Consider the following 25,155-nt stretch of genomic DNA (forward strand, 5'->3'; position numbering starts at 1 on the left):
CATTTTGAGACCACAGAAGAAAACTATGCAGCCTTTCACAAGCTTATACAGTGGTACCTCGGGTTACATACGCTTCAGGTTACATACACTTCAGGTTACAGACACCGCTAACCCAGAAATATTACCTCGGGTTAAGAACTTTGCTTCAGGATGAGAACAGAAATTGTGCTCCGGCGGCACAGCGGCAGCGGGAGGCCCCATTAGCTAAAATGGTGCTACAAGTTAAGAACAGTTTCAGGTTAAGAACGGACCTCTGGAACGAATTAAGTACTTTACCCGAGGTACCACTGTATAGCATTAAGTTGCCAACTGAAATATCATTATATGCTATTACTTTTTTCATCCCATTAAGGTATATGGCTGCTGTGATTAAGGTATATATTAAACATGGATTTATCGGGCCAGACTTTGTCACTGATATTATCTCGGTGCACATTACTGTAGTGAATTCATCTTTTGCTCATTTTATATCACAAGATGCAGCAATGTTGAACAACATGAGAAGGTTGCATTGTTAACATGCTGGATAGAATCAATATTTCAATGTTTACAGTAATGTTATTATTTGTTTTAGGCTATTAAACAAAGCATTGGCTATTTTACAATATTTTCATATGGTTCTGCATTTCCTACCAAGACAGAAAAACAAAAAACTAAACCCAAGTACTTCAGATAGATGTTAGCACCTAGCGTAATTGTAAAAAGCATTGCATACCACTTGCGGTGAGAATTTTAAAGGTATTTTTTAAACTGAGTATTATCAGTCACATACCAGGTTGCAGAATGGTGTGATGAAAACATTTCCAAAACCGAAAGGCCATTTATTTCTGATGGATTAAAACATGTTTAGGCTGCTTTATAGTTTATTGGTGGATTATTTGAATTATTTTTCTGTATGCTATTTTATATAGCAAGCTATCCTTGAGAATGCTTTAGCCCTAAGTTGATGTAACAATATTAGAAATAAAATTATGGTATTATGCAGCCAAATGCCAGCTTCACACTCCACAGACTTAGGATTCAACTGTAACTGGATAGCTCAGTCAGTACAGCATGAGACTTTCAGGGTTGTGGGTCAGAGCTCCATGCCGGGCAAAAGATTCCTGCATTGGCCCCTTCCAACTTCATGATTCTGTGAATGGTAAGACTGGGAATCTCTATCAGTTTATTTATCCATTTTCCTCCCATTCTCCTATAACATGGATGTCACCTTAGGAGCAAAATTTATTTATTAAAACATATTTCTATATTATTTTAAGTCTGTGAACTAATATTATAACAGCCCGTAACCTGCCACTGATAATACAGGAAATATATTTCAAATGCATTTTTAGTTTGGGGGGAGGGAAAATATTTCTTTTTTTAAAAAAAAGGTACTTCTATTTCATGCCACTAATGATCAAATATTATTCTTTCCCAAACTGCTACAGCAAGACACGCTAATTTGCTCAGCAGCATAAAGATACAAATTCCAAACCCATAAGGGAACAGGTTACATTTATTAATGTTAAAACTATATTGGTATTAAGATCTCGCTGGAAGCCTTCAACATAGAAATAAACAACACTTGCATGTGAGATTCTTGTTGACAACATATGGTCCGTGTTCCACAAAAAGGCCAAACATGGATGTTCCTCCAGGTCCACCTTGGAGCCAAAGTAGGATAGGGGCTTTTTCGGGTTGTACCTGCAGACCAGAAGGACAATAAAAACTGGAGCTGTTCCCACATAAATTTACAGAATGCATGAATTATTTCGGTAGAGTATGAGAAATAAATGCCAACACTTTCTTTATAAGTACTGTATTTTTCCGTGTATAAGACACCCCCATGTAAAAGACGACCTCTATATTTTGAGCCCAAAATTAAGAAATTAATATTTTAAACACCAAACACAACAACTCTGATATTTGATTAAATATTCAAAACACCAATATACTTAGTACCGTATATATAAACATCAAACAGAACAACTTTACTGATATATTTAGTGTGTGTGTGTGTGTGTGTGTGTGTGTGTAGCTAATAGTGAGGGGAGGCTGGGGGAAAAGAATATGGATGGCGGCATGTATTTATTTATATATTGAATTGTGTATTGCTATGTAATGATTTGTTGGGTCTCTGGACTGTAATAAAGATTGTTGTTGTATATTTAATTGCAACATTCTGTGTATAAGACAACCCCCAATTTTAAACTTAAATTTGGGGGGAAATATTGTCTTATACACAGAAAAATACAGTAGCTAATTTTATAACTAACACAAGACCTTTCCACATGCTCTGAGTGACCACGTGCTTGGTAAGCCATGTCTCTACAGTCCTAGTGTCTTGCATCCACAGTGAAAAGAAATTTTCAGGCTTTAAACAGAGGAAGTAAAGCAAATGGGATCATATGTGCACAGGCCTCGTTTTCACATAGCAATAAGCCAAACCATGGTGTAGCAAGAAAAAGCAAGCTTCTGTGCCTCCAGAAGGAAAAATGCTACCATTTCAGTCCTTCCTCGCTCCTCCTAATGCCATGCTACCCAGAGCTAAGCCATAGTTTGGCTCAGTGTTATGTGTGAATCTGCACTCGTGATCTGTTTCCCTCAGGGAAACCATGAATGGTAAGTCACGAACAAAGGTTGTGAAATATACTCAGAGTCGAGAGTGGATTTCATGCTCTTTATTCAGCTGATAGTGGTGAGGAGGAATGAAAGTCCCCTCAAAGTATCTGCTTTATATACATTATTTACACAATGGGCTGCACGTGACTGGCCAATTCCGGAATTCTCCTGTAGGCCAATTAGGTTGTGGATTCACTTCCATCTTGAGCTGGATTGGGTGGCTCCTGCAGACCAATCATACTGCTGCATTGTTCTAGGACCAATCAGACTGCTGCATACTGAATCCTATTGTTCTAGGACCAATCAGACTGCTGCATTTTGGATCCTATTCAACTCAGTACATAACAGGTTGGCTATGGTTTGTTGGGACTGAGACAATACGAAGCCAAACCATGGCTTTGATCTGGGTAGCATTGCAGCAACAGGTCCAGGTAAGGAGCAAAATTCTCCTTCTGGGTACCCGAAAGCTTGCTGATTCCCACTGTGTCATAGTGAGCAGGGCCACAATATAATTATATGGGGTTGGAGTGCACAGAACAAAAGATGGAGGAAACTCCAACATGGGATAGCCTGCCCGCCATAAAAGAGAAAGAGCGAGATACAGCTCCCCACTCACAGAAATTCAGCATGACAGGGTAAAGACCTAGATCAATCACTGAATTATTCTTGCACCCTGTGTGAACATCTGTGCATCTCTCATTTCGAAGACCAAGTAATGGAAGTTTAACCAGCTTGAAACTCTTCTGCTTCATTCCTTTTTATCACAACACTCACTCTTTTCCACAATATTATTTATTTATTAGAGCTGACAAATGAGATTGGCAAGCAAAATCGGTTGTGAAAAACCTTTCAGGGTCTCTTCTAAATAAAGCATTTACTGCTGCCAATTGTTTTCCCTCTCTGGTGTAAGTTGTACAAGATGGACTATGCTATTTATGTAATGAGCCCAGGATTACAACAGAAGTATTAAACACAGAAACAAATCTGCTGCTCATAGCATCTGGGATTAATAATATTGCATTTCTAACAGAACAGTATATCCTTAAACTGAAGCAGTGTTGATGTCCTTCTGCAAAGCCTATTTTTCCCTCTTCTTCCAAGACCCTTCAGAATTTGCATCCTGTTAAGGAACACTTTTTGAAATAATTCGTGGTCAGTGAACCATAAATAAATTACATTCACACTTAAAAAAATATAAAACTAATGGGACTTATTGGCATAAACTTCTCAACCTTGTGTCAACTTAAGCAAGTTGTTTTGAGATATCATAGTTTTATACTGCAAGCTCAAAGCTCTTCATAAAAAGCCACTAGGATGTTGTTTTAGGTCTTTGCCTGTAAAACGTTCTGAAAACTCATCCGCTGTTCTTTCTAAAGTGGTCTCAAATCCCACTCATTTTAGAGACATCTGGGCCAAATTGCCAACTCCTTTAAACATGTCAGTTCCCCCATCTCCTAAACAGAAAGTACTAAGAAAAAGTTGGAACCTTGCACACTTGCAGTATTTTGGTTGTCCTCATAAAAGTTATTGACCTAATATAGATTTTGGAATTCTTCTTATGGCTCACTTGTTTCTCTGGCAACCACCTGTGCAAAAATTATGTTTATTCAACTCATTCCTTTCTGGAACCACATTATGCCAGTGTGAATTAATGGCACAAGGAATCAAGCAATGCAAATCTTCATGAGCAACAGGTTCTAAATTCAGCTCTTTATTCAGAGAGCTCTCTCAATTCTAACTAAGGACTCTTATATTATCTATTTCATTTCACTGCTTTTTGTTCATTTACAAATAATCAAAACAACTCTCCTACATATTCTAATGAAAAATGAAAAGCTAGGTCATTAGTACTGGGAGCAAAGAGAGAGCCCAAAATTTGAAAGCTGACTTTAAAAAAAAAAAATCAGATAACTGCTAGAAAAACTGTTTCAAAAGGGCAAATATTTTGTTTCCAAAGGGAAAAGTCTAGGTTTGCTGATAATGCCAGTCAATTACAAAAACCTTTCAAAACAAACATGAAGAGGATATTACATTGGGGTTTGGTAGATTCCAGTTACAATCTAGCATGGACTCACTGAACGATGTACTCTCCATCACAATTTCATTTCACAGCAGACATTTTGCCTATTGGTCCAAAATGTGCTCTGAACACTTTACTCCCATGTATGAAACATACAGCTACACAACTAGTTATATCTCCCAATATTCCCCACCCACAGGGCTGTTCTGGCGGCTGCTTATAAACACCACACAGGGAACCAATAATCTCTAGTGTTTGATCACAAGATGATGCACATAACTCACATTTGTAATTGGCTATATGGTTACAGTTCTGCCTTCTGGTCAGTTTATGTAGGCGAGTACTACATGCCAAACATTATTAACCTATACTCATTTTGGGAAGCAGCAGAGCTAGCACAGAACTTGTCCCATATCTATGATGATGAAATGCAAGCTTCCTTTGAAAGCTTTAATATATCGAAACAACAGACCCACCTTAGCAGGGAAGAACCAGAAGAAAAGATTACTGTTGTGAGTCTTGTTGACGGTCAGATAACCTGAATAGCTCTTCACATTGGGTCCTGGAAGATGGCCTACCAGACTTAATTGCCTTCCTGTTATAAAGAACGACAAGTATAAAAAACATCAGACTGAACGGCTGATTATTTATTTTATTTCTTACATTTATATATCTCCTTTATCTTCCAAGGATCTCAAGATGGCGTACATGGTTCTCCTCCTCCCCATTTCATCCTCACAACCACTCTGTGAGGTAGGTTATTCTGGTGACTGGCCCAAGGTCACCCAGTGAACTTCATAGCTAAGTGAGGATGCGCTTCAAGAAGTGTCTGGAAGTTCAGATGCATGAAAGATACATGGTTTTTTTATTTGTGACGTTGAGTAAAATAGTTTTTTAGAAGAACTCCTGTATTGGAATTAACTCCAGTTTTTTCAAGACACACACAGAAAGCGAAAATAATAAGCAGCTTTGCCAAGTATAATAAGCATATGGAGGATTTGCTCCATATTTAACATCTTCTCTCAGCATCATGAGCAATTACAAAGTGCTCGTATTGGTCGGCATTCTGGTCATATGTAAGGGAAAGAGAAAATGAGTGCAAGCCCAAAGAAAGAAAAATCATCATTAGTACCAATGGGGTACCAATGGTCCCGTCTGTGACTAAGAATAAATTAGCTATGATCTTAAAATTGGAGTAGGCAAATTCACAGAGGTTAAGGCTATCAATGCCATTCTACAATGACTATCTAATTGTGGAATATCTAAAGAACTATTACAGTTCCATGAAAACGTGAGCAGGATTTGAAATATGAGCAACAGTAGAACAACATTAAGGCTAAATATTATTATTATTATTATTATTATTATTATTATTACTACTACTACTACTATTATTACTACTGTTTTAATATTGATACCCTGCTCATCTGGCTGGGTTTCCCAAGCCACTCTGGGAGGCTTCCAGTACATATAAAAACACAATAAAACATCAAACATTAGTAACTTCCCATACAGGGCTGCCTCCAGATGTCTTCTAAAAGTTCATATGGAAGATGTACACAACAGAACACCATGACGGAAACCAGAGCACACGTAAACACTATTTACCTTCCTGCCACAGAGGTATCTATTTATCTACTGGTATGCTTTTGAACTACAGTGGTACATTGTTTGTTGAACTTAATCCATTCCAGGAGTCCGTTCGACTCCCGGAACAGTTTGAAAACCAAGGCGTGGCTTCTGATTGGCTGCAGGAGCTTCCTGCACTCAATCGGCAGCCGCGGAAGCCGTGTCAGATGTTCAGCTTCCAAAAAACATTTGCAACCCAGAACACGCATTTCTGGGGTTGCGACATTTGGGAGCCAAAACGTCTGGGTACCAAGGCATTCAACAACCAAGGTACAACTGTACTAGGTTGGCAGCTGGGACAGAGCAAAGCGGGGTGCTCAGCCCATCACGCAGATTCAAAATGCCGACCTTCTGATCAGCAAGCCCAAGAGGCTCTGTGGTTTAGACCACATCGCCACACACTTCCAAACTCTTAACTAATGCATTCTACTGCTATGTGTAGAATTCTACACAGGAGATAATGAAGAACAGGTGGAAATATTTATATATTTTAAAATAATAAGATTAACACTTTTACCTTCCTCAGTTTTGCCACTTTCAATGTAAGGTGTTAGAAAAAGCGGTTTTCCAGGGTCTCCTCCCGACGGGGCTCCGTACTTTATTCCCCGAAAAGCTCTTCGGAACACACTCCATCGTTCCTGGGTGAGGACTAGCTCCAAGCTCAAGCTCAGACTGAGCAAAGCCAGCAAGACCCGTGTCATCTTGCCCATCTTTTCATCCACTTACCTTAGAATAAATCAGATTAGAGCACAATTTTAAACATGCGCTGCTGCGGCTTCGTATAGTCTGTCTAGCTCCTCCCCTCCCCTCAATAGTAGCTCTGGGATGTTATGCAACATCTACCTCAAAGTTAAGTGCTTTCCCGTCTCTGTTCCTTGTCACAGCTGAGAAAGCAGAAGTGGCTACAAGCGCTGCATTTTAACAAACACAACTAAGGGTTTGTTCACATGGGTGGCTTAATATGAAACTAAGTCATTTTCGCCTGCTGTGTGTCAATCTGCATTTGCAGAGTGTTGTTCACATCGGAGAGCAGGCGGGGATACCCAATATGCATAATAATAATAATTTTGTTATTTACATGCCCTAGCCATTCTGGGCTGCTCCCAACAGAATATTAAAAACACAATCAAATATCAAACATCAAAAACTTCCCTGAAGGGCTGCCTTCAGGCGTCTTCTAAAAGTCAGATAGATTCCCCACCCCTGCAGCCCCTCCACAGCTCCCATTCATGAAGCTCTCGTCTGCGCATGCGCAACCGCTGTCTCAAATTTGCGCACTGTTCATAGCAAATGCAGCTGAAGTTTTCTAACTGGATTGAAACTGATATTTGATTAGTAACTACAGAATTGATAATGGATCATACATCATGTGAATGCGGCTTCAAAAACTAGAAGTGGGAGAGCACCAAGATGTGGAGTACCCGGTAATGTGAACATATTCTAAGACTGCAGCTATAACTCCCCTTTCTGGGAGCGAGCACCATTGAATTTAGCAGGGCTTAATTCTGCGCAAATGTAGTTAGGACTGCAAGACAGTACATCCTGTTAAGAGTAGACAGAGAAGGAATAGGAAAATCTGTGGTGATCAACCAGGACTGCAATTTAAAGCCCCTCACTAGACAATTGAGTTTCCAGGTTTTGGATTGGCCCTGTCTGCCAACACATGGAGGGGAACAATCAATGGGGGTGTAGAGAAGGTGGGGCCAAGGTAATAAACAACAACAACAACAACAACAACAACAACAACAACAACAACACTTATACCCCGCCCATCTGGCCAGGCCTCCCCAGCCACTCTGGGTGGCTCCCAACAGAATATTAAAAACACAATAAAACATCAAACATTAAAAACTTCCCTAAACTGGGCTGCCTTCAGATGTCTTCTAAAAGTCAGATAGTGTTTATTTCCTTGACTTCTGATGGGAGGGTGTTCCACAGGGCGGGTGCCACTACCGAGAAGGCCCTCTGCCTGGTTCCCTGTAACCTCACTTCTGGCGGTGAGGAAACCACCAGAAGGCCCTCAGTGCTGGACTTCAGTGTCCGGGCTGAATGATGGGGGTGGAGACGCTCCTTCAGGTATACAGGTACTCATTCCCACTCTATCACACAATTCTAATTGCATAGGAGGGAGATGAAAGACTGATGAGGGCTCAGGCAGTCATCAACAACTGAGACAAGAAACAGATGGGTAGCCGTGTTGGTCTGCCATAGTCAAAACAAAAAAAATTCCTTCCAGTAGCACCTTAAAGACCAACTAAGTTAGTTCTTGGTATGAGCTTTCGTGTGCATGCACACTTCTTCAGATACAGGTATCTGAAGAAGTGTGCATGCACACGAAAGCTCATACCAAGAACTAACTTAGTTGGTCTTTAAGGTGCTACTGGAAGGAATTTTTTTTGTTGAGACAAGAAAGTACACAAGCAGATGGGTTGGGAAATGGCAGTCTTTCATTTCCTTCTCCCCAAGCCCAACAATTACAGAGAGTACCTGGTTAATTCCAAACAGGATTTCGAAAGGAGAAATCTATACAAGTCATACCGGAAAGGAAAGGGTTTTCAATCAGCAGCTGCAGAGCAGAATTACTTTTTCAGAGACGTCCTGCGTAAGCCCAGCTGCAGCTGGAGAGACCAAAGTTAAATCAATGGCACTTCCAAGTGTACACAGAGTTCGTGCAGCAAAGAAGTGCTTTCTGCTACAAAAGCGGGCTGAACTTTTCTTTAACCTAGTTCTAAATTGATTTTCAAGCATTACAGATCTATACAACGCAGACTGGCTGTTAGTCACACATTTCAACTCAGAGCAGGATGACCTCTGAAGCCTCTACTCTCTCCCATGTCCTAATGCCAGCCTTAGAGAGAACAATTGCTGAAGGAAGTTGGGCATGCTTTGTTGTTTCCCTATAACAAGACAGAGCTTGTTGGTGCTTTTATGCAAAGGAGAAAATGCGTAACTAGAAGGTAGCAACTGTAAGAACTACTCAAGGGCTGTTTCTCACATTACAGGCAACATGAGTATTGCACTGGAACCACATCTCTAGGGTTACTGTCCAGACTTAATGCTATTGGCCCAATTAGAATTTCACTCTTCCAACCAACTACCAGAATTGGAGGATGCAAAGCCAGAAAAAAATCTAGCTGAGCCATTCTAGCTGCTAACACACCAGAACCTGCCTTATACAGGTTTGTACCTTGGAAGTCGAACGGAATCCATTCCAGAAGTCCGTCTGACCTCCAAAACATTTGGAAACCAAGGCACGGCTTCCGATTGGCTGCAGTATGCTCCTGCAGCCAATCAGAAGCTGTGCTTGGAAGTTTGGGTTCCAAAGAACGCTCGCAAACTGGAACACTCACTGTTGTGTTTGTGGCGTTCGGGATCCAAAGCGTTCGACTCGCAAGGCATTCGGGATCCAAGGCACAACTGTAATGAGTTAAGACTCTCTAGGTCAGTATTGTCTTCACAGACTGGCAGCTGTACTCCATGGTTTCAAGCAGGGCATCTGAAAGCCAGCAAAGCAGGTCTTTGCAGGGCTCACAGCATTAAGAGCTGCTTTTGTAGCTGGAGTCAGTCTGCCTGGTGACTGGTCAGCTGTTTATTTGTGTTTGACATTGGGTTCCAGCCCTGTGAAACAGACACTGGTGACATCCATTGTAGCCACCTTCCCTTTCGTTTCCCCCTCCCCTTGTATATTTAACTTCACACTTCAGCATTAAAAAAGGCTCTTCTGTCCTACAATAAGGTGGCACTGTGGTCTAAACCACTGAGCCTAGGGCTTGCCGATCAGAAGGTTGGCGGTTTGAATCCCCACAACGGGGTGAGCTCCTGTTGCTTGGTCCCTGCTCCTGCCAACCTAGCAGTTCAAAAGCACGTCAAAGTGCAAGTAGATAAATAGGCACTGCTCCGGCGGGAAGGTAAACGGCATTTCCGTGCACTGCTCTGGTTCACCAGAAGCGGCTTAGTTATGCTGGCCACATGACCCGGAAGCTGTACGCCGGCTCCATCGGCCAGTAAAGTGAGATGAGCACTGCAACCCCAGAGTCGTCCACGACTGGACCTAATGGTCAGGGTCCCTTTACTTTTACCCTTACCCTACAATAACAAAGCCTAAATACATGTAAAGCATTGAGCTGCCACTGCCTTTATATCCCTCGCCTCCCTCAGTACTGAATTTCAGATTGTAAGCTCCTCTGGGCAGGGACCTCTCCTTTTATACTTTGTAAAGCACCATGCCCAGAAATGACACTTTATCAATCAATGGGTGATGGACCGCTGGACACAGGACAATGCTGTACTGGGAAGCAAATCCAGCCCCCCTTCCCTTCATGCTCAGTTGAGGCCAGCTAGCATTATCTCTAGATATGGTTTAATACTAGAAAAAGTATGCAAGAGAAAGCATTGTTCACTCACAGTGGAAATTACATTTATGAACTCTAAAGAGTGTCATGTGCAATGCAAGCTGTGCCTCTATACTGAAAAGGCTAACGAATACATCGCCTTTGCTTGGCAATCTATTAGACCACTCCAGTGACAGTTGTCCAAAGTCGAACAGCTAATCAAAGGTTTAGAATTCAGAGACAAATAGATTGGTGGAGGGGGAGAAATGGCAATATTTCTATTGTAGCAAAAGCAGAGGGATGCATTAGTTCCACACATATAAAAACCAGTCAGCCACTCAGGCACACTTATAAAACAATGGCAGAATTTTCTCAATGGATGAGGAAACACAGACAATGTTATCAGGCTACTGCAGCCTTGCTGAATGGGGACTAGTGAAGAGCCAGCCTGAAAGGGCATCCAAGACACCATTTTCTTCCTGAAATGCCAAGTCCCCTCTCCATTGGACTGTAAAGATATAGTAAACTTTGCATCATCCCTTCAACCTGTAAGCAATTTTTTTGACACCTTTGGTATCTAATAGAGAAGGGGAGTACTTTCACTAGGAATGGAAGGTGGTGCAGCTTATACAAAGGAATCTGTTTCTTTCCTTTTTGCCTTCTTGCTCTAAAAAAGAGCTGGTGAAAATTTAAAGTGGAAAAAAAGTTTTATGGTCCTGAATCCTGCAGGAACACAGAAAACATTATTATTTAGCAATGTGATACCCGGCGGGGTGGGGAGTAACATTTTTTTCTGTTCACACATACAGTGGTACCTTGGGTTAAGAATTTAATTCATTCTGGAGGTCCGTTCTTAACCTGAGGTAGCACTTTAGCTAATGGGGCCTCCCACTGCTGCCGGAGCACAAGTTCTGTTCTCATCCTGAAGCAAAGTTCTTAACCCAAGGTACTATTTCTGGGTTAGCGGAGTCTGTAACCTGAAGTGTATGTAACCTGAAGCATATGTAACCCAAGGTACCACTGTACTTAGAAGCACGACTCTCAAAAATGTTCGCAACAAGCCAATACAGTTTCTCCTGAATATATTATTATTACTTGATCACCTCCCATATATGTCCCAGTGTGATGTATAAAACATAAGAAAAAGAGCCAAAAAATTACAAAAAGGAAAAAACTCATCAGTTTCAGAGCATTGCAAAATGGATAACTACGGCAGAGACCTTTTCATCTAGATGGGAAAGGCTGACAGAATAACTGCTTAATGTGTTCTAATGCAGCTGCTGAGCATCTGTCTTCTCCTGTCTATGCAACTGTAAATCTATGACCAGAGAAGAGAGGGAGGAAACTATCCAACAGGAAGGCAAATCTTTAAATATTGGTATTCACTGAGAGTTCAAATAGTGTAGGGCAAGTAAGAACTGCAACAAAATGTTGCAGTGCAAAGTGTTCCTGGCAGCCAACCATGCCATCTTAAATGATAGTCTATTTTTGGGTAAAGATGCACCTGCACCTTTGCATAGAAGAAGGAAATATCAACAGGTGCAACTTGAATTACAAGCTACCTAACTCTTTTCCATTCTGGCGCAAGCAACATTCCATAGCCATTGAGGATGTCCCTAATTGAGCTGTTTGGGGTTTTTATTTTGTACTTCTACAAACTCCTGAGGCTCCATCAATTCTGGGTGGTAGTGATTTGGTAACCTAAGGATCCGCAGTTGGAGGATGGGTTTGCTATTAGTATAGGACCGAAATTCATGTCAGTTTACTCCCACTGTTTGAATTCCCTTAAAAGTCAAAAAGATCACAAGGGAATTAGTACTTTGATCTGCATCTCCATAGAGAACAGGTTAGCCAGAAATTCTCGATTTCAAGGGAGCTGTTATTAGGCCAATATTCTTAAGTAGGGAGGGAACATGAAAGAGCTGGAAGAAGAGTGGTTTGCCACAGTTTGCTTCTGAGGTGAAGTTTGAATGGATCTTCTTGGCCAGGGGTCAGAAATTTTTTTCAGCAGGGGGCCGGTCGACTGTCCCTCAGACCTTGTGGGGGGCCAGAATATATTTTTTTTTGGGGGGGGGGGAATGCACGAATTCCTATGCCCCACAAATAACCAAGAGATGCGTTTTAAATAAAAGCACACATTCTGCTCATGTAAAAACACCAGGCAGGCCCCACAAATCACCCAGAGATGCATTTTAAATAAAAGGACACATTCTATTCATGTAAAAACACGCTGATTCCTGGACCGTCTGCGGGCCGGATTTAGAAGGCGATTGGGCCGGATCCGGCCACCGGGCATTAGTTTGCATACCCATGTTCTTGGCTCACAATATTACACTGCAAGCCTATACATGCCAACTCAAAAGTCCAACTGAGTTAAAGTGCTTCTCATTCCCAAGCCCAGCAGGGATAGGATTGCTGAAAATCACTATACTCTCAGCTCCTTTTCAAGTCCCAAAGCATTTTTGTCTATTCTTTGTTGCTGGTTTTGGAAGACTGGGATACAAATCTGGAACTTGGTTATGAGTTTGGCTAGAAAGGACCAAAATGAATCTTCTTCTTTTTTTCAGAATATGTTGGACAAAGTCAAGTAGAGCCTGCCAAATACTTTTACCATGATAGGTTCCAAGTCAGTCAGGTGTATCTCAGCAAAACAGTGGAAGAGAGTAACTTTAATCATTACGAAACTAAGAAAGGAATCAGATTTCTTCACGGTATTGCACTACTTCTTAGGATTACATCTTGCTCCTCTTCCAAGCAAACATTGAAGTATTTCATGTTCAGGAAAAAAAAGATATGAAAACAGAGAAAATTCAAGAGAGATGTTACTCACTTGCTACAGTCAAAAATGTCGTTCATAATAAAGGTTCGTGGCTCCTCAAGCTTCAGAAATAATAAATTGACATAGTTATAAGAACTTTATATTAATACTACCTGAGTGGTACAGTGGTACCTCGGGTTAAGAACTTAATTCATTTTGGAGCTCCGTTCTTAACCTGAAACTGTTCTTAACCTGAGGTACCACTTTAGCTAATGGGGCCTCCTTGCTGCTGCTGCGCCGTCGTCGTGCGATTTCTGTTCTCATCCTGAAGCAAAGTTCTTAACCCAAGGTACTATTTCTGGGTTAGCAGAGTCTGCAACCTGAAGTGTCTGTAACCTGAGGTACCACTGTATTTGTTTTAATAGGCTTAATCAGCTCAGCTACAAGAACACCACAGACACTGAGGGTCTATATTCTTACCTGTTACGAGTAGTAAGCTAGCTTTCTCCTTAGCCAGTCCTATCCAGCCAAATTTTAGTGGGGCTACCCAAAGGACAGAATGGCTAATAACTACTTTTATAAGTACCATAAGAATGCAGCAGCAACAGTAAAACAACAGCTGATGTTGATTCTGTGTCAATGGCATGCCCCCTTGTGGCTAATACTGATCTTACTGGAGCTAATACTGGATTATTATTTCCATTGTCAAAAGTGTAAATAAGAGCAAATATATAGCACATTTTGCAACAATGCTACATAGCTGCTCTAAAAGCAATGCCGACCACTTGTCATCTGAAACCGATCTTACAAAACAGTCATGGCAAAAATAGTAACCACAGTCGAGAAACTTCACAACCACTTCCATTGTTTCCTTCCATTTGCATTCTTCTTCCTTCAAATATTGAATTTACTTACCCATTCTGCTAGAGTGATACAACATTTCCCTGTTTCAATAGAGGAGCTTATTTCTTGTTTTCACCCAGAATTTCTATATCATTTTGCCCAAAGAAAAACAAAAACAAACCACTTCACAACTCACCAAAGAAAACTGGCTTTAGCAACTTGACAGTAGAAGGTAGCACCACAGATTTCTCTTAACTAATGAGAAGGGAACTATTTCACTGCATCACAGTCAACATTTCCTGTTTCGTTTTTTGCCTCCCCATGCAAATCTACCATTTCCTTATTCTCACCCACCCATTCGGTAGAACTTCATGGTTCACTTTCTGAGGGCTGGGAGCCTCAATATGCCATCCATTACTTAACCTCCAAACCACCTATCCCTTCTTGTTCCTTTCCCATATTCTTGACAATACTTTTATCAGGAGACCATCTGATCAAACTGTATGGCAGCCTTCTTCTTCGGCAATCACTCGTAGCAGAGTAAGATTGTCTTCCATAAACACGGTTTTAACAGCGGGTCCGTGAGTGACTATGGAGTTCTGGATCCACACACCCTTCCACAGTGGGGACATTGGTTTATGGGCGGGAGTTCAGTATGAGCATCTTCAAAGCCCACGACACCTTTGGTAAAGGCTGTTCTCCAACTGGAGCGCTTGCAGGCCAGTGTTTCTCAGTTGTCGGTGTTTATACTACTTTTTTTTTAGATTTGCCTTGAGAGAGTCTTTAAACCTCTTTTGTTGACTTACACTTTCCATTTTTAATTTTGGAATAGAGTAGTTGCTTTGGAAGATGATAATCAGGCATCTGTACAACATGACCAATCCAACGAAGTTGATGTTAAAGAATCCTTGCTTCAATGCTGGTGATCTTTGCTTCTTCCAGTACACTGGCATTAGTTTGCCTGTCTTCCCAAGTGATAAAAGCCTATAGCTGCCATTACACACTCTGGAACTGTACCTATGGTTTGGCAGAAGTGGTTCATTTGGGATTTGTTTGACAGCAATATATATTTTTGCATGTCATCTATCGCCTACACTTTGCGGCACAGTATATTAAAATATGAACAACAAGATGCAGAAGCAGAAACTCAAGAATCTGCTAATTTTGGTTTCTCTCCATTCCATGATTTTTCTAATCTTACGTTCAGTTCTCCACATTTCCACATGAGTTTGCAAACTTTTTCTTAAAAGTCCTTGTGAAAAGTCACCATAATTTTAGTGTCGATTTCTCTTAATATACGTTCTTGTAGGCAGTTTTTGTCTCATATACACATTTTAGCAAAGCAATTTTCTCTAACATAATCCATTTCTCTACGTTGATTTTAGTAATACACTCCTCCTGGTATATGCATTCTTTAACATGTTATCTGGCTATGTTTCTATGTGTGTAGTGTTCTGGAAAGTTGAAACTTTGCAGTTCGTCTTAAATGCAAATTAAATCAGACTCCCCACATGGGTACAGGACATCTTCCACATCACCAGGCTACATGGCTTTTTAAAAACAAACAAAAAACAAACAAAAGTATTTTGTTTTGCTATAACTCTTTTGTTTCAAATAGTCAATGATGCTTAAGGCTCTCCCTCTCAAGCACAAATCCAAGGAGCAAAGTGGATGTAATATTCCTCCAAAGATCACACTGAACTAGGATACAAAGGCAGATCTACACATTCTGAGTTTTTAACTCCTTGTCTGTTTCCCAAGATTGCAGCTGGGGAGTAAAGGGTTAACTCTCTCCTTCAAATATATTGTGCTCTCCACAAAAATCACCCCCCTCCCTATAGGAATCATCTTTTCTTCAAGCTTGGGGCAGGGGAAAGAGAATGAGTGTGTGTCAGAGCTGCCCTAGGTCCCAGCTCACAAAGGACCAACGCCAGTTCGTTGTTATATAAAACAGTCTTTATTGAAGCTCAGTTTCTTTTTCACAGCCGCGGCGCGCAGCTCTACGTCTCAAACTCTAGACCGCCGAAGCTCCGTCTGAGTCTCCTCCCCCCAGACACCAGTTTAAGACTCTAGCCTTCCTCCACCTCTTCCTCTGCTCTCTTCTCCTCTGGGCCCGCCTGTCCGCTGGGGTCTCGCCTCTCCTAGACTCTTCTGACGCTGAGTCCCCTGAGTCTTCCCCCTGCCTCCGGCGGGCTTTAGGACCTGGTTCCCCATCCGGGTTTCCTGCTGTGCCGCGCGCCTGTACATTCGAACTTGGCGCACGCGCCCAGCCGGCCACCTTCCTCCTGACCGTTACACTGCTCCTGTCACTGCTTCCCCCTTCGAGGAGGCTGGCTGCACCTGACTCTCCCTCCGTTCCCTCACTCTGCGATGGAGGCGTGGCCACCTCTGACTCATCCTCTCTCCCTGCTGGAGGAGAAGCTGGCCCTGATACATGTGACTCTTCCCCCTCACTACGCTCTGGTGGAGGAGCTGGCCCTGCTCTCCCGCTGCTGCTTTGGGAGTCCCCGCTGGCCCCTTGCTTCTGGTGTGTCCCCCCTGGGACCCCCCTTGCCCTGGCCATCGGCGCCCCCCTCTGGGAATCTTCTGATTCGCTGGAGAGACTCATGGAATCTCTCGGGCCACTTTCATACTCCCCTACGCTGCCCTCAGATTCTTCCCCTTCACTCTCCATCCCCTCTCTCCCCTGTGTCTCTGCTCCCGAGCCCCTGACAGTGTGAGATTGAGAAAGACAGCAAGTGAATGACTCTGTGTCCGTTTGAATGAATGAAGAAATGAACAAATGTCACATGCCTAGGTGTATATATGAATGCATATGTGTTTTTTTTATGAATGATGTATGAATGGGTATGTGTTTTATAGTCACCCTTGAAAAGCTAGCCATGAAGGAATACAGCCTATGGGCTGAAAAAGCTTCCCCACTCCTGCCCAGAAGATCTATTTGCTGTTCCCAGAATCATGAGCTGCCAAACTGAGACTTGGAGGTCAATATTTCAAACAGTAGAAACCGCAGCAGTTTACATATAACTACTCTTATCCTCCTCACAAGTGGCAGACTGCTTACCATTGCTATGGTACCAGCCCTGATCCAGCATCAAGGGTTGTACTAATTTTACAGACATGAATAGGACATGCATCAGTTCCTTATTCTTGCAACTACTGCCCCATACAAGTCAATGGAGAAGTGAGACTAGCCCTTAAATGCCAAACGGTTCTCAGTTTCGTTTCTAAGGGAAACGTAGAAAACAGCATGTTCTTGAATGTGTTCAAGTCACATACTTTCCAAAAACAAGTTCCCGTTTTTTCCTTAAAAGAAAGTGATCTTGAAAGGACAACGAATAACTGTGCAATGCCAGGAAGCCCTATACAGTGGTACCTCAGGTTAAGTACTTAATTCGTTCCGGAGCTCCGTTCTTAAACTGAAACTGTTCTTAACCTGAAGCACCACTTTAGCTAATGGCGCCTCCTGCTGCTGCCGCACCGCCGGAGCACGATTTCTGTTCTCATCCTGAAGCAAAGTTCTTAACCTGAAGCACTATTTCTGGGTTAGCGGAGTCTGTAACCTGAAGCGTATGTAACCCGAGGTACCACTGTACTATTTTCCCCATTTATTTATTTTGTACAGTGCTACATTCACCCATCCTTTACGATACTTAAAAATAAGTAAATGTTCTAGTCACAGAGACAGGGCTGTACTGACAATCAGGTCACCAGAGATTGTCATGGCTTTCCTCCAACAGTGACAGCTCTACTACAGCAATGGTTGCAGGAAGGCCAGTTGTGTCTGTGCTTCTAAGACCTTGCCCTGATTCTGCCTGTCTGCCTGAAGTAATAGAAAACCCAGCCAACCTAATTTGAATGGACACATAGGAAGTTGCTTTATACCAAGGCAAACCATTGATCCATCCAGCCCAGTACTGTCAACACTGATTGGCTGTGAATCTCCAGGGTTACAGGCAAGGGACATTCCCAAATCTACCTGCAGATGCCAGGAATGGAACCTGGGAATTTCTGCATGCAGAGGAGATGCTCTGCTCCTGGGATCTGGGAATTTCCTGTAAGCAAAATTAAACAGGCAATGATAACTACTGTTTTCAGCTCAGGATACTGGGGTGATCTAGAGCAGAGGAGAGCAAAGGCAGATCAGAATCTACTGGGGGATTTTAGGGGAAGAGTAGAAAGAGCTTCTTTACTCCCAACTGTTTTTTTTAAAAAGTAAGGCTTCCTTGAAATAAAATAAGGCTGCTGAGTAAAGATCACATAGGGAATGGATTTTGGTATGAATACTTTTCTAGTTCTGAAAACCAATGTGTGAGTTTTTCCTGGGGATTTTCCCAACAGGTGTTTCTGCCAATCCACCAGTGGGAGCTGCCAGATATATACTGTAGAAGGTTTTCTATTTCAGTGTAGACTAATCGCACATAAGCCAGCTTGGTGTGGAATGCCTTTCTTTCGGCAGAAAACCTAAATCACTGTACACTGAAGAAAGGTAGCCAAATCCAGCCCAAATGCACTGATCTGTTCAGGACAGCAAAGTTCCCAGCAGTCCTTGAATCACCTCTAATCTGCTACCTATGTAGCCATTCTTTCCCAATGGACTCCAGGCCTCTAAATCTGGGCCTTAACCAGGCCTATAATTTTGGAACTTTCCAGCTTGCCATTAAAGCAGACGTTCCATTACCACATGCTAGGTTCACAGCAGTGGGAAGCTTATAGCAGGAATCACATCCCATAACCTGCTATCATGGCATTATAGGCAGGGACCCCTTCATGATCCCAGGAATAATCATGGCCTGACCCTGTTCCTTATCTGACCCACCATTTTGCACCAGGCTTCAACTGATGGGCTTAGGAGTTTTAGTAAAATAATATTTTTTTAAAAAACCAAGATTCCACAAGTGTAATATCTGTCCATCCTTGTTCTAGAAAAGAAATAAGGAAGAAGTGTGTCAAGAGTCATGGATAATCTGTTGGGGAATGTATGTTGATGATGGGCAGGACCAGATCCAAAAGTGGGTGGTGTTATGAACTGAAGTTCTCACCCTGGGCCAGCAGAGGGATACTGTAGATAGTTTTCACTCAGGTCCACATATGCAAATAAGGGATTGAAAGTGACGTTCAGCGATTGGATAGTTACAGAAAATGGTTACTGTTGCGTTCTAGTGGAGCTCTCTATAAGCAGGCTGGCTGAACCCTTCAGTTCAGTTCTGTTCTGGCCTGTGAATAAACAAGAGCTGTTTGAAGAATCACTGTGTCGATTGATATGTTCACCCACAACTTAACATGTGGGGTATGCAGAACTGCACAGCTCTATTTTCTTGCTGTGCCACTCATCATTCTATTTGCTTTTTACCCCTTTATCCATCTTTCTTCTCTCCCTCTGGCATCCTCCCAACCTGCAAGTCCTTTTTATTTCTAGGCTCACCATATAGGAGCCACTTCATCTCCCCCCCCTTTCTCTCAGATACACACACACAAAACACACACACCAGGAGGCAATTGCCTAAGAAGTGAGCTAGACAACAGTGGCCTGACAGCAAGGCTTTTTCCCAAAGGAAAAATTATGATATGCTTTCTGGCTTATGAGTCAGATTCCCGGGAACCGGGAATATAACAGCACTACTGCAAAAGGATTTCCTTGCATATCAGAAACATCGGTGACTCCTCTGCAGAGAGTAGCAGCAGTGTCTGATGACGGAGTGTTTTTGGCAGTGGAAGAAGATGTGGGTCTGGGATTCTAGGGGAGCCTGGACTTCTTAGTTTGCTTTTCACATCATCGGTCGCTTTTTATGCCATCTAAAATAATGCAAATTTTGCATACCTTGAATTTTTGTAACTTCTCATTGCCGGTTTGCTGCTCAGCCACAGGGTCCTCACTACCGATTGAGAGCTACAAAACCTATCGTTCTTTGATGTTTCCTGATGCAAGCGGACATATCCAAAGCCTAAGCAAAACATGCAGCCACAGAACTGTCAATTAAGGTTGGATTTAACCCGGCTTTTATAAGCCAGTTGTGCAACAAGGAAGCGCCTTTCGGCCTTTCCTAACTTCTGCAGATGCTGGTTTCCTTTCCAGTGCTATTATTTATCAGGAGCAGATTAAGAGGAAGTTGGGCGTTCCCCTCCCCTTCCACAATAATAATAATAATAATAATAATAAATTTTATTTATCTCCCGCCCTCCCCAGCTGAAGCTGGGCTCAGGGCGGCTAACAACAATCAAATAACCAAATAGTTGAATAATCACACATTCTAAAATATTTCATTATAAAAATTAATTAAAATCAAATTGATGGCAACCAAAATACTGTGCAGGTTGCCAGAGGAGGGAGTCAGGCTGCGCCCTGACCAAAGGCCTGGTGGAACAACTCTGTCTTGCAGGCCCTGCGGAAAGATGTCAGGTCCCGCAATTAATTTATTACAATGTATCACTGAACTCATTTGAACTTACTATGGAGCAAACCTGCTTTAGCCTGCCCTTTAAATTTAAGCCAGGCCTCAAACGCTGGAACAGGAGCGATCATAAGGAAGAGCGAGGGTGTTTCAGCATACTTTAAAATGACTTTTGCCTTTGTCAGCCAGTAACCATCACCAGCTTCTGACACTGACACATTCACACACACACACACACACGAGATTTGGAAGAAAGCCTTCCCGAGAAACACGCCTTCCAGTTGTGGGCAACCCCTGGCACCCTTCTTTTTGGAAATTAACCATTGCTGTTCCGGCAGGTTTTCGACAACCATTAACCGCACGGAGGCGACCTTGCGCTTTATTGCTTTGCTTTATCCTTAAAAAAAAGGGGGGGGGGGATTTCAACATGAGGCCCTTCCAAACAGCAGCAGCCCCTGGACTGAGCTAGTCAGCCCCCTAACCAAAAGGGAAAACACCCCCGGCGCTGACTTATTAGGGATTCTACCCTAAATGCGCCGCATCTAGCATACAGCGCTGGCTTACCTGCCCAGAGACATTGGCCCAAATTTCCGGCCTCACTCACCGGCTGCAGATCATGTGCTGACCCCCCACCGGCAACCGGAGCCCTGCAAGAAGGCTGGCAAGCCACAAGCCCGCATGCAGCCAATCGCGATCCCGGGAAGGGGAGGCGGGGGGAGAAGAAGCAGCCTTGCCCGCCCCCTTTGCCTATGGCGCCTGCCCATTGGGAAAGCGAAGGCGCCTTCGGCGGATCCCTCGCATTATTTAGGTTTTGGAATAAACATGGATTAAACCGGTCTACAAAAAGAAACCGGTCTACATAAAGAAGCAAAGCACATTTCTCCCCCCTCCCTTCATTTCTGCAATACTAAACTGGGAGGAATTCCCCCAATAGGAGAGCAAAATAGGATCGCGCTGCGCGGGCGTCTAGCAATGAAAGGCCAGGTCTCAGGATCTGACGCTGCGCAACATGCTTGCAATTCACATTTACTGAGAGAGAAGTCCCGCTGCTGGGCTCGGATTTGCTTCTGAGTAAGCGCAGTTAGAATCGTGCACGGGAGAAACCCCTATGTTTTCGCCCTGCGTTAATAAAGCATCAGCAGCCACTGCTGCTGTCAGCTGACAGCCCCACTCACCTCCTCCTTTCTGCTCTTAAAGAAACAGTACCTCAAAACAGCGTAGTTTGCGTGTCGCTCAGTTTTGTGGGTTAAGTGCCCCCAAACCATGGGCGTAGCCAGGATTTATTTGGGAGGGGAAGGCATTCTGTGTGGTGAGAGGTGGGGCAGAACCACGTTGTCTGTGATGCAATTGGTCAGTTAAATATTCTTATTTACTTACTTAATTTAGCCCCCTGCAATCCCCCAGGCTACACCCATGCCCCAGACTGAACCAGTTTTTAAAAAGATATTTAATACATTTTTTTCCACAGAACATATAGGCAAAGTGACTTTTTGTTTTTAAACTGAAGCAGCCTCAAGCTGCGTGGAAAGGCAGAGCAGAAATATTTCCAATTACAGTAAGTAAAAGGGCCGTGGAGACTTGGGGTAGGAGAGAGCACAATCCATTGATGAAACCAAAAGGGTGTTTTTTTATATTTCCCTATGATTTTTCCAAACTATTTAGAAAACAGGTTATATAAATATATGTGCCTGTCATATTTTTCTTTTCTTTTCTAAAAAATTTTGCATTTGATTTTAAAGGTGGAAAACATTTTCCATGTTCAGCACGTGGTAAGTCAGAAGATAGCTATATCCAGAATTTCAAAGTGATTTGGTATTGTTTACTAATGGCTGCAGTGCTATAGCCTTATTGAACACAATGAATACCGTATTACTGAGCACAAATGTTAACATCATGTTCTGCATGTCATTCCCAACAAAGCAAGAAGATGGTACTGTTCCCACTAAACATAGTAGAGTGTTCAGATAAAATCATAGAATTGTAGAGTTGGAAAGGACCACAAATATCATCTACTCCCTGCGGTGCAGGAATATTTTACCCAACATGGGACTCAAACCCACAACCCCGAGATTAAGAGTCTCATGCTCTACCGAATGGGTAGCTACTGAGCATCAGCACTGGAAAAGCGAGTGAGAAAAATAAACACTGTCGTTATAAAAGCAGGTAAAGCTGACAGTTGTGCAGAACTGTAGCTAGGTGATCTTGTGACCCTGGCAGGGCCGGATTTAGGTTTGATGAGGCCCTAAGCTACTGAAGGTAATGGGGCCCTTTATATGTTGTCCAGCTGCCTTTTGTCAACAACAAATTGTCACTGTTTTTTGTGTTGAATATATGCTATATGGTAATTTATGGACCTAATGGGTATCTAAAGCCATTTGCACATAACAAAGTACATATTTTATCAAGTATATTAATAGTGAAATACAATTAAGAACAAGTATATTAATAGCAACCAGTCCATGCAGAATGTAGGCACCCTATATATAGAAATGAGCAAACCAGTGATATTTTAGGGAGCAGGCTAGCAGGCGGGGCCCATTCCTTACATCATAGAAGCCTACACAACACAAAACACTGTTGCTGTATGTAGGTTTTATTTTATTTGTTTTTTGTCTTATATTTTGGAAATGTCATCCAGGTTTTTTTCCCCTTTAAATGTTTTGGGGCACCCCCAAGATAGTGGGGCCCTAAGCTATACAATGGTGCCTCGCAAAACGAAATTAATTAGTTCTGCGAGTTTTGTCGTCTTGTGATTTTTTTCGTCTTGCGAAGCACGGTGTCGGGAAAGTTTTGGAAAAGCTTCAAAAATCACCAAAGTCTTTAAAAACCTCAAAAAAGGCTACCACACCGCGTTCTATGAGTTGCTCCTCGAAGTCAAGTCGCAACTGTATTAACGGTGTTAAGAAAAAGGAAACAAACTTGCAAGACGTTTCCGTCTTGTGAAGCAAGCCCATAGGGAAAATCGTCTTGCGAAGCAGCTCAAAAAACAAAAAACCCTTTCGTCTAGCAAGTTTTTTGTCTTGCGAGGCATTCGTCTTGCGAGGTACCACTGTAGCTTGTTTAGCTTATACGTCCCCTAGCCATGGACAAATTAGCTCTTCTTTCCACCTCTCCTCCGAACCCCACCCCCTCCACCCATTCAATTCACCCTCTATTAAAAACCTTTTCTTACGAAGCAATAATCAATATTTTTATTTATAGACATACTTATGGACATATTTCAAAGCCGATTTTGCACCCCCTCCTTGCCTGTGCCCCGTTGGGGGCCCACCTCACCACCCCCTAGCTACGGCCCTGCAATTGTGTACCCCTATTAGTTAAGAGTTAGATAGCTGACTTGCTTGGAAAAGAACCACATGCATTTTCTTTCATGCCATTGATTTGTAACTATTCAATAGATCACTTGTCTCTGTCTCAGATCAATAGCAATCGTCCTGGTGTGCTTGCAAGGTGTAGGTCAGCAATTTTTTATTCACCCGAGAATCTTCTCTCCTACCACTTGAGTCAATTCTTTGTTTCCTGTTTTCCAATTACCTTTTCATTGTTTTCCTTCCCTTCTCTTGTTCACTATCATCTTTGGAACACCAAAGGAAAGCTCTGAAAGCCGTTTTGTTTTTTTCTTAGGTGTTAGTCTTCTCAGCTAAACTTCTTGCAGCTTAATCCTCCTGTGCAACGCTCAGAAATTTTGTGGAAGCCAGCAGCACATTCAATGTGCTTCCAAGTCATGTATTGTGCATCCTTTCATTGGCTAAATGCAGAAAGTACCTTTGTTTCACCTCAGAGGAGCAAGCGTTTGTCTTGTTGCAGCAGTTATTTAATGACATGAAACTCTAAATCTTAACTCTCAGAAAATCATTATTCAGTGCAATGCCTAGTACTTCTTTTCAATTTTTTCAAAGGCAGTATATCCAGATGTGGTTCAGATTCAGATTATTCACCCTGGATGACATCTTCATTATTCTTTTTGTGGGAGAAAGATAATTCCCCAGCGCTTAGAAGACAAAATCAAGGCTTTTTATTCTGGTAAGATTTCCACCACATTATTCACCAATCATTTGCACACTGTCAGATGTACAGTTCCCACGTCTCTTTCCAAACATTACAGCAGCTGGCACACATCTGTATTCTCGAGCCTGATATGCCATTTAGAGGATAGGTAAATTAGCAACAGAGTCTCAGAGGCTCTTCTGCATTAACAGACAAAACTACCCTGTGTCTTCTTTGTGTGCAAAGCTTCAGTTAATAATCCACAGAAACTGCAGCTGACCAAGGAAATTGCTCAGTTAGTGGAACGTCATAAGGGGCATCTTATTTTCAGCAACTGAAGCTTATATTAAAGCTCATCATTCCATATTCTAATGACAGAAATAACTGGGTGAAGCCTCTGCCCCAATGCAATGTGGAAGAGAAACACAACCAACGTGCTATAAATAAGGTGTCCCATGACAACCCGCTTCAACAGCATCAAAATCTATCCTGGCAGCCCTCTGTGTTCCTGAGAACAAAGTATTTAACACTTAGAATGGATAATTAATAATGTCATTAGTGCTGCATTAGTAAAAGTTCATTTAATTTTCA

General features: G+C 42.3%; 1 protein-coding gene across 5 annotated transcripts in view; it reads right to left on the reverse strand.

Moving 5' to 3' along the window:
- The window catches only part of CPVL (carboxypeptidase vitellogenic like), a 60,337-nt gene extending 38,532 nt beyond the window's left edge, over positions 1-21,805 (reverse strand). Inside the window, exons 1-5 of one of the 5 annotated variants that reach the window (XM_077937045.1) lie at positions 9,604-9,732; positions 8,792-8,865; positions 6,771-6,979; positions 5,101-5,219; positions 1,572-1,686 (exon numbers count right to left, since the gene is read on the reverse strand). In XM_077937045.1, coding sequence (XP_077793171.1) covers positions 1,572-1,686; positions 5,101-5,219; positions 6,771-6,963 — 427 coding nt within the window. In that variant the 5' untranslated portion in view covers positions 6,964-6,979; positions 8,792-8,865; positions 9,604-9,732. The other 4 variants (XM_028750834.2, XM_028750835.2, XM_028750833.2 and 1 more) reach the window with 4 other exon arrangements.
- Between the last annotated feature and the right edge of the window lie 3,350 nt (positions 21,806-25,155).

This window comes from Podarcis muralis, chromosome 12, assembly GCF_964188315.1.
Source record: "Podarcis muralis chromosome 12, rPodMur119.hap1.1, whole genome shotgun sequence".
NCBI classification, from domain to species: domain Eukaryota; kingdom Metazoa; phylum Chordata; class Lepidosauria; order Squamata; family Lacertidae; genus Podarcis; species Podarcis muralis.